The sequence below is a fragment of the Macrotis lagotis genome, chromosome 6, assembly GCF_037893015.1.
Source record: "Macrotis lagotis isolate mMagLag1 chromosome 6, bilby.v1.9.chrom.fasta, whole genome shotgun sequence".
In the NCBI taxonomy this organism is placed as follows: domain Eukaryota; kingdom Metazoa; phylum Chordata; class Mammalia; order Peramelemorphia; family Peramelidae; genus Macrotis; species Macrotis lagotis.
Genome location: NC_133663.1, coordinates 190,177,138 through 190,190,804, shown reverse-complemented (window position 1 = coordinate 190,190,804; position 13,667 = coordinate 190,177,138). Strand labels below are relative to the sequence as shown.

General features: G+C 32.8%; 1 protein-coding gene across 1 annotated transcript in view; it reads left to right on the top strand.

The window, feature by feature from the left end:
- Positions 1-305: 305 nt before the first annotated feature.
- Positions 306-13,667, top strand: part of SLC5A7 (solute carrier family 5 member 7) — a 42,398-nt gene continuing 29,036 nt past the window's right edge. The window contains exons 1-3 of the mRNA XM_074192666.1: positions 306-508; positions 5,972-6,085; positions 8,069-8,224. Coding sequence (XP_074048767.1) covers positions 331-508; positions 5,972-6,085; positions 8,069-8,224 — 448 coding nt within the window. The 5' untranslated portion in view covers positions 306-330. The remainder of the gene's footprint in view (positions 509-5,971; positions 6,086-8,068; positions 8,225-13,667) is intronic.

The window sequence follows — 13,667 nt, the reverse complement described above, 5'->3', positions numbered from 1 at the left end:
GTTCTTTCTCTTTGAAAGACCAGTAAATAAGAAATATTTCCAACTTAATTTTCTATGTAAAATTCTTACTTGGTTAAAAAAAATCTAGTTTATAATCATGTTCAATGACATTGAGTTTTAGGTTTCCTTTTCTCAATACAATGTTTCTTTAAGCTATGGAGACTATACCATTCATCATCACCTGGTATGTAAATAACTTCTCAGTTAATCATGTATTACAATTAATATTAGAATAATTATATTAATGCATTACAATTTTTATTGTATTTTTCTTTAGAATCCTTACTGAAATAGCCAATCTAGGAGACAAATCAAGATCTCTAGCTGAAGATGGCATTCCATGTGGAAGGATTGATAGCTATTATTGTGTTTTATCTTCTGATATTGATGGTTGGGATATGGGCTGCGTGGAAAACCAAGAACAGTGGCAATTCTGAAGAACGCAGTGAAGCGATTATAGTTGGTGGCAGAGATATAGGTTTGCTAGTTGGTGGATTTACCATGACTGGTAGGTACCAAGATTTCACCTTTCATCTTCTTGGCTTTCTGTGTTATGCTTTGTAACTTAATATAGTGATGTACTCATTGATTTGAAGGAGGCCCTCTTTGTGTCTGAACTAGTAAAATTCTAGTGGTCTAAATGACTGTTTAAAAATTTTAAAACTCAAAATGGTTTAAAACTATGAATTTTATAGCAAAATTGATTTCATGCAAATTACTTAGTAGAATATCAATGGATACATAGATTTAAATTTAACTCAATCAGGGTTTTAGTTGATGAAATGAAAAAAATGAGAAAACTAAGAGGTGAATGAAAGTTTTAAAAAGTCAAAATTAAGATGAGCAGCTCTTGGAATATCCATAAATAAAGAAGAAACTAATTGGGACTTGTTATACCAGTAGATACTAGGGTAATACTGTTTTTTAGTAAAATTTTAAATGACAAAAGTCAATGAATATTAGTAATTGATTTGCCATTTTAAAAAATCTAAACAGATAAAATGAGGAGCAAACATTTCCATTGAATTGAAATCCTAATATATAAATAATATTCTTGAATTAGAAATTACTTTAAAAAATGAAAATTCCTTTCATCAATATAATGCACTAATGTTAGATCTTTGAAGATATGTATTGCCAGAAAAAAAGAGGGGGAACCACTGGGGAATGTCCTAGCAGAAATTCCACTTTGAGCATTCTTCCTTCTTCAACAATTCATTGTGTTCTAAAGTACTGTCCAGCTTTTCTTCCTTTTTCCCATAATGTCATTTCAGGAAAGAAATGAAAATTAGTGGAAAAAAGCACTGAATATAACAATATTTGATACACAAACATTCACTTATAACTAATAACATTTCAAAATCTATACTGAATTAATTTTTTTCAAATGATTGCAATTCCTCTTACATTGAGTCTTTTCTTGTTTCTCTTAATGCCAACTGAGAAATACCAACTCTGAAATACCATTAAAAATATGCATTTTACATAACATAATTATGTTGCCATGACTTAGTTGGCGAAAAATATCTGTGTCTTAATATCTGACTTTGTCTGGCTTAAGCATAAATATTCTAGAATAATTTATTGAACACAATTATTCATCTTTCAGATGTTTATACAGCTAGTGTGTACAAATATCCTAGATAGTTTTAAAGTCCTGGGACCACACCTTTCATAGATCAATAAACATTATTGGGGATAAAAAGGGTAGGATATGGATTAAGCACCTACTGATTTACTATGACCATACACAGAAAGGCTCTATTTGTTCTTGCTAAACATTTTCCTGAGGAATTTGTTGAAATATTGAGTTTCTAATCATTTTTTAAATATTAAGAAGTATTTTTAGGACCTCCTTTTTTTCTCATAACATAAATAGTCCATGATTCTATTATGCTTTATCTTAAAATTTATACGTTAGGTTTGCTAAGTAATCGTGCAATCATTTGGCCATTCTGCATCTACCCTTCAAGGAAGGTAACTATGCCTTTAAAAAATAAAAGTTTAAAAAAATTCCTTGCCCCCCTCTAACTTCTCATGCTCATTATTTACAATCACATAAGGAATATTTTTTATTTTTGTTTGTTTTCTTTAAAAAATAACTAAATAATAATAAATTTCAACACTTTTTTAAAATTTTGAAGTCCAAATTCTTCCCCTTTTCCATTCACTGAGAAGGCAACAGTGATATCAGTGATTACATGTGAAACCATGCAAAATATTGTTTTCATATTGGTCATATATTTCAAAAAAGGCAAAAAAATAAAGAAAAAGAAAATTATACATCAATCTGCACACACAATTCATCAGTTCTCTCTGGAAATAGATAGTATTTTTTTAAATATTAGTATATGGAATTTTCCATAGAGAAAATATTTCTATTGCTTGATCAAAATGTCTAAATGAAGAATTTTGTATAAACAAAATAAGACCAAACTGAAAGTATATAATCATGATTTATAATCAGAATGTCAATAATTTTCATTTTAGCCTAAAGGACAAAAAGACCGCCATGATGAAAAATTGTATGACTAAACCTTGAAATGAAGAAGAAAAAATATTACTTAATATTGATAAGTTAATAACCCAGGAAAAAAAGGATCAGGGTCAGGTTGAAATACAGGGAGGATGATTGACATATTACTCTATATCAAATAACTCATTTCAAATGTTCTCATTTTATACAAAGAAACTTTGGTATTGAAACTAATTGGAAATCTATTTTGTTATTGCTTTTACCTTTTTAAAATAACACGAACTAGAGATATATAATATCGTGGAATGTTATTTTGAATTTCTCTAATAGAATCTTGGGCCACAATAATAATGATGTTAATAATTATAGCTGACATAGATATAGGTCTAGATTCACACATATGTGTGTATATTTTATACACATATAAGATATAGACATATATAAAGCAAACTTTTTAAGACTTAAAGCACAATATGTATGGGATATGTATATAGGATATCTGTATATATATATATATATATATATATATATATATATATATATATATATCATGTCACTCATTATTATTTAGCAAACTGACATAAGTGAAAATAAAAGCAGTTAGGAGGTGCAGGGTGCTCCATGGATCTGGAGCTAGAGTCAAGAAGACCTGAATTCAGATTCAACCTCTGACACTTGCTGATTGACCATGAGCAAGTAAGTAATACATACACACATATGTGTGTGTATTACATCCATATATGAAAAAATACATATACATACATAAAGCAAACTTTGTAAGCTTTAATGTACCATATAAGTGTGTGTATATGTGTGGTGTGCATCTTGAATATGTATATAGGATATATACATATGGGATATATATGTATACATATATATATATACACATATCATGTCACTAATTATTAGCTGACTGGTGTAGGTGACAATAAAGGCAACTAGATGGTTCAAGGTGCTCTATAACTTTAGGGCTGGACTCAAAAAACCTGAGTTCAAATCCAACCTCTGATACTTACTAGATGAGTGACCCTGAGCAAGTCACATAAACCTGTTCATCTCACTTTATTTATATGTAAAAATGAGCTGGAGAAGGAAATGGCAAATCAGTCTAATATCTTTGCCACAAAAATCCCACATAAGGTCACCAAGAGTTGAAGAAGAAATGAAATAACTGAACAATTAACAATGTAGCTGAAATAGCAATTGAAGTTAATTGGTGTGTGCTCAAAAAATGGAGATGGTGTTGTCATGTCTTTAATTAAAAATACATTAAATTCTAAATTCAACTTACTACCAAAGTCTTTAAGAAAATTAGACTTCTAGACTTCTACAGACTGTTTTGAAGATATATCACAAGCTCTAGAGATTTTAAGACAGCAGAAACTTGAAAGGAAAAATAAAATGTTCTCTGCTGGTCAGATTTATTGAAAGATCTATAACATCATTTTGAATGCATTGGTTTTAGTCACTGTAGTTACAAATGAACATGGAAGTTAAGAATTAAAATACAGGGAAAATATGGAAAACAAAAATTACAAGCTTTAAAGCACTATAGAGTATATACTTAAAAATCTATTGAGTGAATGAATATTTATGTGAATATATGTTGTTTGATGTTAATCTAATTTGCTGTTTCATTCTTATGATATAATTTGATTTAGTCTTTTTTGAAATAATTATTTCATCTCAAGAGCTTTCCTGGCACCAGATATGCTTCAGGTGGCTCCAAGCATGCCTTTACTTTCAAGCTAATTCATTGTTATTGCACTACAAACATTTGGTTTAAGAATAGACGTGATCATTGTCTAGGGAAAGGAAATGTTATTTATCTTTTGATCATGGAATAAATAGTCTACAAACAAACAAAAAATCCTTAGCTTAGAAGTTTAAAATATCATATAGTGATGATGATGATGATATTTGCATAGTACCTCCTTTGGGTCAGGCAATATGCTAAGCACATTTTACAAATAAGATCTCATTTGAGTCTCACTACAACTCTGTAAGGTGAGTACTATTATCAACCCCATTTGACAGTTAAGAAACTGAAGCAAACAGAAATTAAGTGACCTGCCCAAGGGCACACACCCAGAAAATGTTTGGGGCTAAATTTGAACTCAGATCTTTCTATTCCAAGCACAGGGTTCTATCCATTACATCATCTATATTTCTAATTCATGTTACATAGCACAAGTATTGACCCTACTACTATACTAAGCATAATTCATTCAATTGCTCTTTATATATTTATCAAACTATTAAGTATCACATGCTATAACTGGAAGCAAAAGAAATAAACTCATAAATAAGATAAGGACTTTGCCCTCAATGAGTTTATAATCCAGTACAAGTTGACACTTATATAGATAAATAGGATGCAAATTAAATATAAATATAAAATTCAATGAGATCAGATTAAGAGAGACAAGTAGGATTGAATGAGTCCTACTTGGGTTTGGAAACAGATGGTTTGAGTTCTTATGATATGAATGCCATGATGGCTTTGGTGTTTATTGTCTCAGTGATTTCAACCTTGTTTGGAATTTCTGTGCCACAGTGTCCTCATCTGTAAAATGAGAGAATTGAAGTAGGTGGTTAGAAATTTTTTTTCAGTTCTAATTCTATGATCCTTTGAACTGTTTTTCTAGATGGAGGTGGGAGGGGATGGGGTAATATATAGTAGGGAGAATTAATTAATTGTTAGAATATCAGTGGGCAGAGATTGGGAAGGAGAGCAATGTAAGCGTAGGATATAACATGAGTAAAGTTTGGAACCAACTTCAATTCTATTCAGTTGAACAAACATTAAATTTATCCTAGATATTAGAGATAAACCAAGACGCCCTTGTCCTCAGGAAGCTTTTACTATATTCTTTCCTGGCACAATGACAATTGTTCTACTGAAAAATTATAAGGATTATCTCAATAAACATTTCATGCACAATTACATTCTTAGCACAAAATATAAGGATTTCAAATCAGCAGAAGTTTTCATTCTAAAATAGTATCAACATTGTAACAGACAGGAGAAATTTAAGATTCCATTTAAAACATTTTTTCTGCAATTCTTAGTAAAGTAGTAGGTGCTTAATACATCTTGTTGATGCATTTTGGATTGGCACAGCCCTGTGGATCCAACATAAAAACAGTCATATTGAAACCATTCCTACTTCAGAGTAATGATGACTAGCAAGGAGAGAGCAAACATGTAAAGTGGATGAGGTTGTACTAAAATGGAATCATAACATCACAGATGAAGAGTTAAGAGGAAATTTTAAAGGTCAATTAATTCAAATATCCTTCTTTTATGAATGACAAAAGTAACCTTGAGATGAATATAGCTAGACATCTCCCTTTAAAGGAAATTTTTAAAAGTTATTGGTAAGTATCATATTTTTCCTGTGTTATATAATGAATTAAAATGATGGCCACTTAAAATATTAAATGATTGTATTGTTATATAATTTAATTTTCTGTTGTTTCATTCTGTTTCAGCTACTTGGGTTGGAGGAGGTTATATAAATGGGACAGCTGAGGCAGTTTATGTACCCAATTATGGTTTGGCTTGGGCACAAGCACCAATTGGATACTCACTTAGCCTGATTTTAGGTAAGATCAATGATCTTAGTGTGGGCATTCTCTCCACTAACAGAGTTTGAATCCTTCTAAACTTGATCATTCACAACTCTCATATTTCTTTTCATACATAAGTAATGTATGAACTACACTCCTTCCTCTGGCTTTTTCATTCTTAAAAGTCAAAATCAAACATCTCAACTCTCTATCTGTATTCATATAGTTCTTACTATATGATTGGCCTACCTCTTATTTTGGATGATTCTTATATATTGTTCTCACACAAGTTATTGGTGGCATGCTTCAGCCTGTTTAGTGCCTTTCCATTAGCTTTTAAGTCAATAACCAGTAATCTTGGACCATAATTCACTAGCATATAGTGATATAGAAGATTATTGATAGGGAAGAGTAGATTTTCCAGCACTTCTCCAATCACTGCATAATTCCCCTCAGTGCACTCAAACTTAAATCTCTCCCTCCTAGTAAATTGGGGGCCCAAATCATTATTCTGCTGCTACCTGTTATCTCTATGCATAGAGGAAAAAAGAAGGGAAAAGAGAGAAGGAAAAGGTGAGAGGGAGAAGATGAAAATGAAAGGAAAGAGGTAAAGGAGAGGAGAAAAGAGAGACAGAGACACACACAGAGAGACAGAAATTAACTTTCTCAATATTCTGCCCATTAAGTTGGGTGGAATGCATGTTGTGTCCTCTTTGTTTTCTTAGCTTAGATGCATAAGAAATCATATTTTGGGGTAGCTAGGTGGCGTAGTGGATAAAGCACCAGCCTTGGAGTCAGGAGTACCTGGGTTCAAATCCGGTCTCAGACACTTAATACTTACCTAGCTGTGTGGCCTTGGGCAAGCCACTTAACCCCATTTGCCTTGCAAAAAACCTAAAAAAAACCCAAACAAACAAAAGAAATCATATTTTAATTGTTATGCATTTCACTGTAAAAGTTGTAATAATTATGATTGCAGAAATCTATGTCTTTTTCTTTCTCCGTATGCATTGAGGTTTTTTTAGGTCTAGCCTGGATTGATTAAGGGAACTCTTAATGATGAACATCCCTCTACCAATGCAAATCTGCAACTATTCTGAACTAACTGTTTGAGAGAATCATCTGGAGCTTGGAGTCACTGAACAAATAACTTAGTTATATTCATATCAATATTTGACAAAGAAACACAACATTAAAATCCTCTAGACTCCAAGATTGACTCTCTCACAACTACATTATATTTATAGAGTATCAAACACAATATAGAAATGAGAAAAAATTTACACAGATCTGCAAGCATCAGAGTTTAAATGCATACACAATTTAATCATTTAATTATAGAAAATCTCAAATAATTTCTTCTAAGATGACAACTAGAATGCTAAGGATTCAATGAGTTTTATCTCATTTTATTTTTTCAATGTCATTAGTATTTTAACAATTAGAATCATCAAATTATCTTCAAATACACATAGATTTTGCATACAGTTAAGTGTCTAATTTAAACAAGGGACCCCATAAATGGGAAACAAGATAATTATGAGAAAAAAGAACTGCAACTATCCTGAATTTGTAGCCATAGATATTTGCCTAGAATCAGAACCTCCTGAAGACATTAAGAACAAAATTCTTAAATAATATCCTGAAAATGCAAATACTATATGTTGAGTATTAGAATATTAAAACATTTCCACAGGCAATCTGTGTAATTTTAATAGAAAGAACTTTTGCAGCTCTTATTTTTTCCATTGCTAAATTCTTCAGATTAAACTTCATGCAGAAACTATATTAGACTTTGATTTCTGCTCCACCATCTTTCTGTGCTTTTAGATTTCCTGGGAAAATCCTGTCTTTTTCTGATTACTCTATTCACCAATTTTATGACTTTCCTAGAAAATATTGGAGTGACTTGGGAAATTATATACACTTTATCTAGATATAAAAAACTATAAAATTATAACAGATAATAATTACATAGTAAATTTTTAAAACTTTTTGTTTCTTATGTTTTGGTTTTAGGTGGTCTGTTTTTTGCAAAACCCATGCGTTCCAAAGGGTATGTGACAATGTTAGATCCATTTCAGCAAATATATGGGAAGCGCATGGGTGGACTCATCTTTATTCCTGCCCTAATGGGGGAAATGTTCTGGGCTGCAGCTATTTTCTCTGCCTTGGGTAAGAAACCTAAAGAATAATCTCTGCTATTTACTTTATTGGTGACTTTGGACATAGATCATTTACCCTTCTTAAGTTTTACTGGGGTTTTTTGTCTATATGATACAAACATTTCCTTTCCCATCATTCCCCCAGAAAATTATTGCAAAGATAAATGTGAACATTTGTATGCACTATCTTGAGATCCTCAACCAGAAGTACAACCAGAAGTATAGTTGAAACAGAACAATCACAAAATTTATCCCAGAGAGTTGAGCCATTGTATATGCATTCATTATCATGGAAACAATTTTGCTTAATATCTAGTTAGCAAGAAAAATTAATTAAAATGGGAAGCTACAATGGTTTCTCCCCCTATCTGCCTTTACCTCCAGGGATCTCTTGATCACTTCAACATCCCCATTATGCCCACTTTATGTTCTCTTTCTTTCTCACTGCTCTCTCTCCCCCAAGCACCAAAATAAATTTCTCTTAATAAGTCGATTTGAAGGAATGTTTACAGTTGCCTGCCCTAGGTTTGTAATTTTTGTGAAAACTGAGAGCTGAAGCACTGGCAAGTCACAGAATTAAATTTTGCTTCCTCTCATTCAAAAGACAAACCTTGCTACATAGCATCTGTTAATGCCAATAGAAAATAAACTAAGAACTATTTTTTGTCTTCCCAAGCACTTCAAGGTAACTCTTTGCAATTTTACTTCCTATTAGTACCTTGTACTAATTACTTCTAAGTTTACATACTATACTAACTGAACAAGAGTGTCAGGGGCACCAGAAAAAAAGATGCAATTTTAACACAAAGTGGTATTCAAAACAAGGTCAGCCAGATAGCATTCATTAAGCTCTTACTATGTTCTAGGAACTTTGACAAAAAAGGTTTTGTATTCCATCAAATATCTAGAGACAAAGATAAAATTCAAACATTCATGTAGAAATGATATGCATATACATATATACAAATATATTTGTGTGTATGTATTTACAAATATATATGTATATATATATATATATATATATATATACATATTTATGTGTATAGGTAGTCTCAGAAGGAAGGCAATAAAGTTAAGGAGGACTAGGAATTGTAAAAGCTGAGACTTGAAGGAAGTCAGGGAAGATAGGAGGCAAAGATGAGGAAGAGGGAGAGCACTCTAGGCTTGAAGAACAGTCAGTGAAAATGCTTAGAGATGGAGTGTGCTGAGTGATGACCCACAAAGTGACCAGTATCACTGGATGGCAGAATACAAATGAAGGGGAACAAGGTATAAAGATGCTGGAAAGGTAGGAATGTGTGAAGTTATCAGGGGCTTTCAAAGTCAATAGATTTTATATTTGATCCTGAGGAAATATGGAGCAAGTGGAGTTTGTTGAATGGTGGAAGAGGAAATGTTATGGTCAGACCTCTACTTTAGGAAGATCACTTTGATACTGAAGTATAGCAGGGGCACTTAACTTCCAACCCACTGGTTATATTGATGTTGTGTTGCCAAGACAACTGCAGGGAGGGATTTGAAATTCAATAAATTTAGGAATTTTTAGGATGAAATTATGCATATATATATATATATATATATATATAGCCTGAGAATAATGTGATAAATATCTAATGAAATAGGAAAAAATTTGAAGAAAGGAGATCAATTAGCAGGTTATTAACTACAGTCATGAAATAATAAGGTCTCCTTAATCAAAGTCAACTTTTTCCCCCATAATATCCTGAGATCCTTTAGATTTCTACTGCAAAGGTTCATCAAATACTTTACTTTTGCTGATATTCTTGAATACTTTGTATACTTACAAGGAAGGCATGAATCAGGAGAATCCTTGTAGTTAAATGTTTAACAATCATCTCTCTAGAAAAAAATTAAATGACTTAATATTTTCTCCATCACTTTCTGAAAAATAGACAATCAACAAATTAAGTTCTGACTTGTAGCCTTTGCTGATTGTTGAGAAATACTCACAACGAAAATTTAACAATCAAATTTCCTGAACCAAAATGTCTCAAAATGAGTTAACTCCAAAATATGCCTTGTATGAAAGTAATAGGTACATATAATTTATGGTTAGAAAGAATCTGTCATGTTCAATTTATTGCACTTGGGCTTTCCTAGGCAAGGAAATATAAGGATAAAATGTACTTTTTATAAAGATAGTATAACATATTTTTTGAGCATTGGACCCAATATCAGGAAGGATTGGATTCACATCTTGCCTTTCATACTTGTGAGCTATCAGGGCTGTCCAAGCTTATTTTTAAAATTTTTTATTTAAACTGTAGATAATATGTTTTCATTTGTCATTTTAATAAGCTACCTCTACTCTGAGGTAGCTTAGCTTCATTTACTGAAGCATTTAGTTAATCCACAGAAGGATTGCATAAAATCACCCTGTAGGCCACATTTTGGCCAGCCCTGAGCTATTTGATCATGGACCAGTTACCCCTACCATTCTACAAACAAATAAAAATGTTACATAGAGGACCTACGTCACATGGTTATTGGAAGCATCAAATGAGATGAGGTTATAAAGTACTCCTTGAATATGTATTCATCATTTTTGCCTTTGGGATTGAAGCTGGATGAGTGACTTCAAGGAGGGGGTTTTATCAAGCAATCACCAGGCTCTCTGACTCAGGAAGGTAAGAAAAGAAATAAATTTTATTCACAGATTACTGCAAAAAATTACAAGTTCATTCAGAGAGTTCTTTAGCAAGGTAAAAAGTGAGTTTTTAAGAAGAGAATAAGTTTAAGCAAAGAAGAAACAGATACAAATTGGGTTGGTGAGAACATAGTTAAATAAAGGAAAAATGTGGGAAAGAAGAGGAGAAACAGCTGTAAGTAAACGGGGGTACTGATTAGCTAAAGTCAGCTCAGTTTAGCAGTTTGGAGGTGAGAAAAACTCTTATAGGGAGTGTAACCTACCTACTGTGCAGGGAAGAGTTAGGAGAGCAGTTAGGGTGACCCCTGAGAGATTAAGGAATGGTCTAAAGTGTGACATAAGATTGTGTTTCTGCAGATGTCTGCAGGAGCTAAAAAAATTATAGATTAACCTTAAATTAAGATTAAGCATTTATAGTACCTTAGATAAAGGCATGAACTTGACTGGGAGTTAGGGTCATTGTTAACTGAAGGCAACCTTAATGAATTTACGATGTATAACTAGGAGAGCTTGGTGGCATAACTTGGAGACATTAGTTTAGATAGGATTGCATAGTAGACTAGACAGAATCTATACAGTTTAATAGTTTCAAAAGATTAACTATTTCAACAGTGTCTGTTTGCTAGATACATTCCTTGTTTATAGAGGTTTGCTTGTATTCCAATATTTGTTTCTTGATACCAAAAAAAGGAGAAAGATTAGAATATATCTTTATGTCCAGAGATCGCCTGCTTCATTATAATGAACGTGGCCAATAGTAAGTAGCAACTAATTTGGTAGTTTTATGAAAGTTGTAAAAATACCAGAGTTCATTTCAGAGTGAGAGAGAGAGAGAGAGAGAGAGAGAGAGAGAGAGAGAGAGAGAGGAATACCACCCCAAATTGCTAAAATTCCTTAAGATGTTGTAATGCCTGGTGCTGCTGCCTACCTATGCTGGCTAATGATGCTCAGCAAACACTGCTGTTCCCACTTACTAATAAAATTGTATGCAAAAGTGCATCTCCTTTGTTGCCCTGCCCTCATTAGCTCAAGAGCAACAGGGAGCCTATTCACCATGATTTAGTCATGAGACTCTTTAAGTTTCCAGAACAAATTACCTGCTGAGGTGACAGGGAAGGAAGGAGTAGGCTGGAGAGCTTGGAGAAAATACACAATGTTCACTCTTGCTGAATGAAGATCAGTTTCCTTGGCAAGACCCTGGAAAGGAGAGAATAGGATTAATTAGCTAATGCTTTAAAAGTACATTTTGAAAATATATAGTAGGAAGTCCATATTCTGGCTATCTCAGTGATTTGACCTCTCCTTAATTGAAGGAGAGAGGCACATGGAGTATTAAATAGAAAACTGACTTCAAAACCAAGAACCCCTAGATTCAAATCCTGCCTCGGATATGCTTAGGATCTCTGACCCTCAGCAAATCATTTAGTCTATCAACATCCCAGATAACTCTCTTACAGTATGTAAGTGGCAGAGAAGGTGCCCACCTGGAAGAGATTCCTCATCTGGGAGTTCATAGTAACAATGAAATGATGGGTCCAGTCCAAACTTATAACTGAAAGAGCCATCAATGCATCTACTTGAAAGAAGTCTATCATTTTATATAACATTATTGTCATGACTTATTTGTTAGTAGTAATAATTCACACTTCTAAAGCACTTCACATGATATTTTGTTCTCTATAACTCAGTAAGACATATAGAACATGGGGTGTATGATGTGTCTACGGACAGCTAGTACCTCTAGTGTGATGGCTTACTGAGACCTTTTCAAGGCTGCTCATCTATCTATGTGGCATATATAGTGGCATTTCACCTGCCACTCAACTGTTACCTGTGACTTCAAGAAGCTGTAGTATGTGCAGCAGTCAACTACCAGCAAAACCATCAGAGGGTTGAACCAGATTGATGGTAACTCAAAACTCTGGGTAAATTAGAGGAGATATTTATCCCAAGCATGAGATTTCCCATGGTGGGATAGACAGATGAACAAAATTTATACAGATGGTCATGAAGATGGTTGAAGCAAATGCTATGAAATGCTTAGAGTTTGGTCAGACATTGAAGATGTCAAGGTCATCCAATGCATCCTGAGCCATTGACAGTCATCCTGATTTTTGTCTTGCCACTGAACTTTGATGACTGAAAGAGAGAGTGAGGTTGACAACTTTGTGCAATTCTGCCTTACTTAAATCCAATTTATGCTTTAATCAAGACCACCCTGAAATGTCATTGGTCCTCTTCAACAATGAAGAATAAACAACACCTAATTTTACTAAAGGAATAATATTTCAGACAGATTGTCTTTCTTACAGTTGTGAAGTTTATAAATACCAGAGCCAACTCTTGAATCCATTCCTGAACATAAGGACAGCTCTCTTTCCTCTATGCCAACTTACTGCTGTGACAGCTCAATTTTGGTTTATAAAATATGTTTACACATTGAGGCATGTGCAATAGTCACATGTCTAAGAATGATAAGAGAACACAGTTGAAAATAAAAACTCAGAAATATCTCAGAAAAACAAAAGGCCAGTTAAATAGTGAATCATTAACTTACTATCAAACAATTAACCATTGACTATTTAACATTACATGTATGAGAAGTACTAAACAGATAAAAGTTTTGATCTTGATACTCACAGCAAATCACAAATCTAATATCTCTCCATCAATGAAATTATATTATTAAAGTTTTCTATAATAGTAATGACAATACCTAGCATTTCTATAGTACTTCAAAGTTTGCAAAGCACTTTATAAATATTGTCTAATTTTATCCTCATAT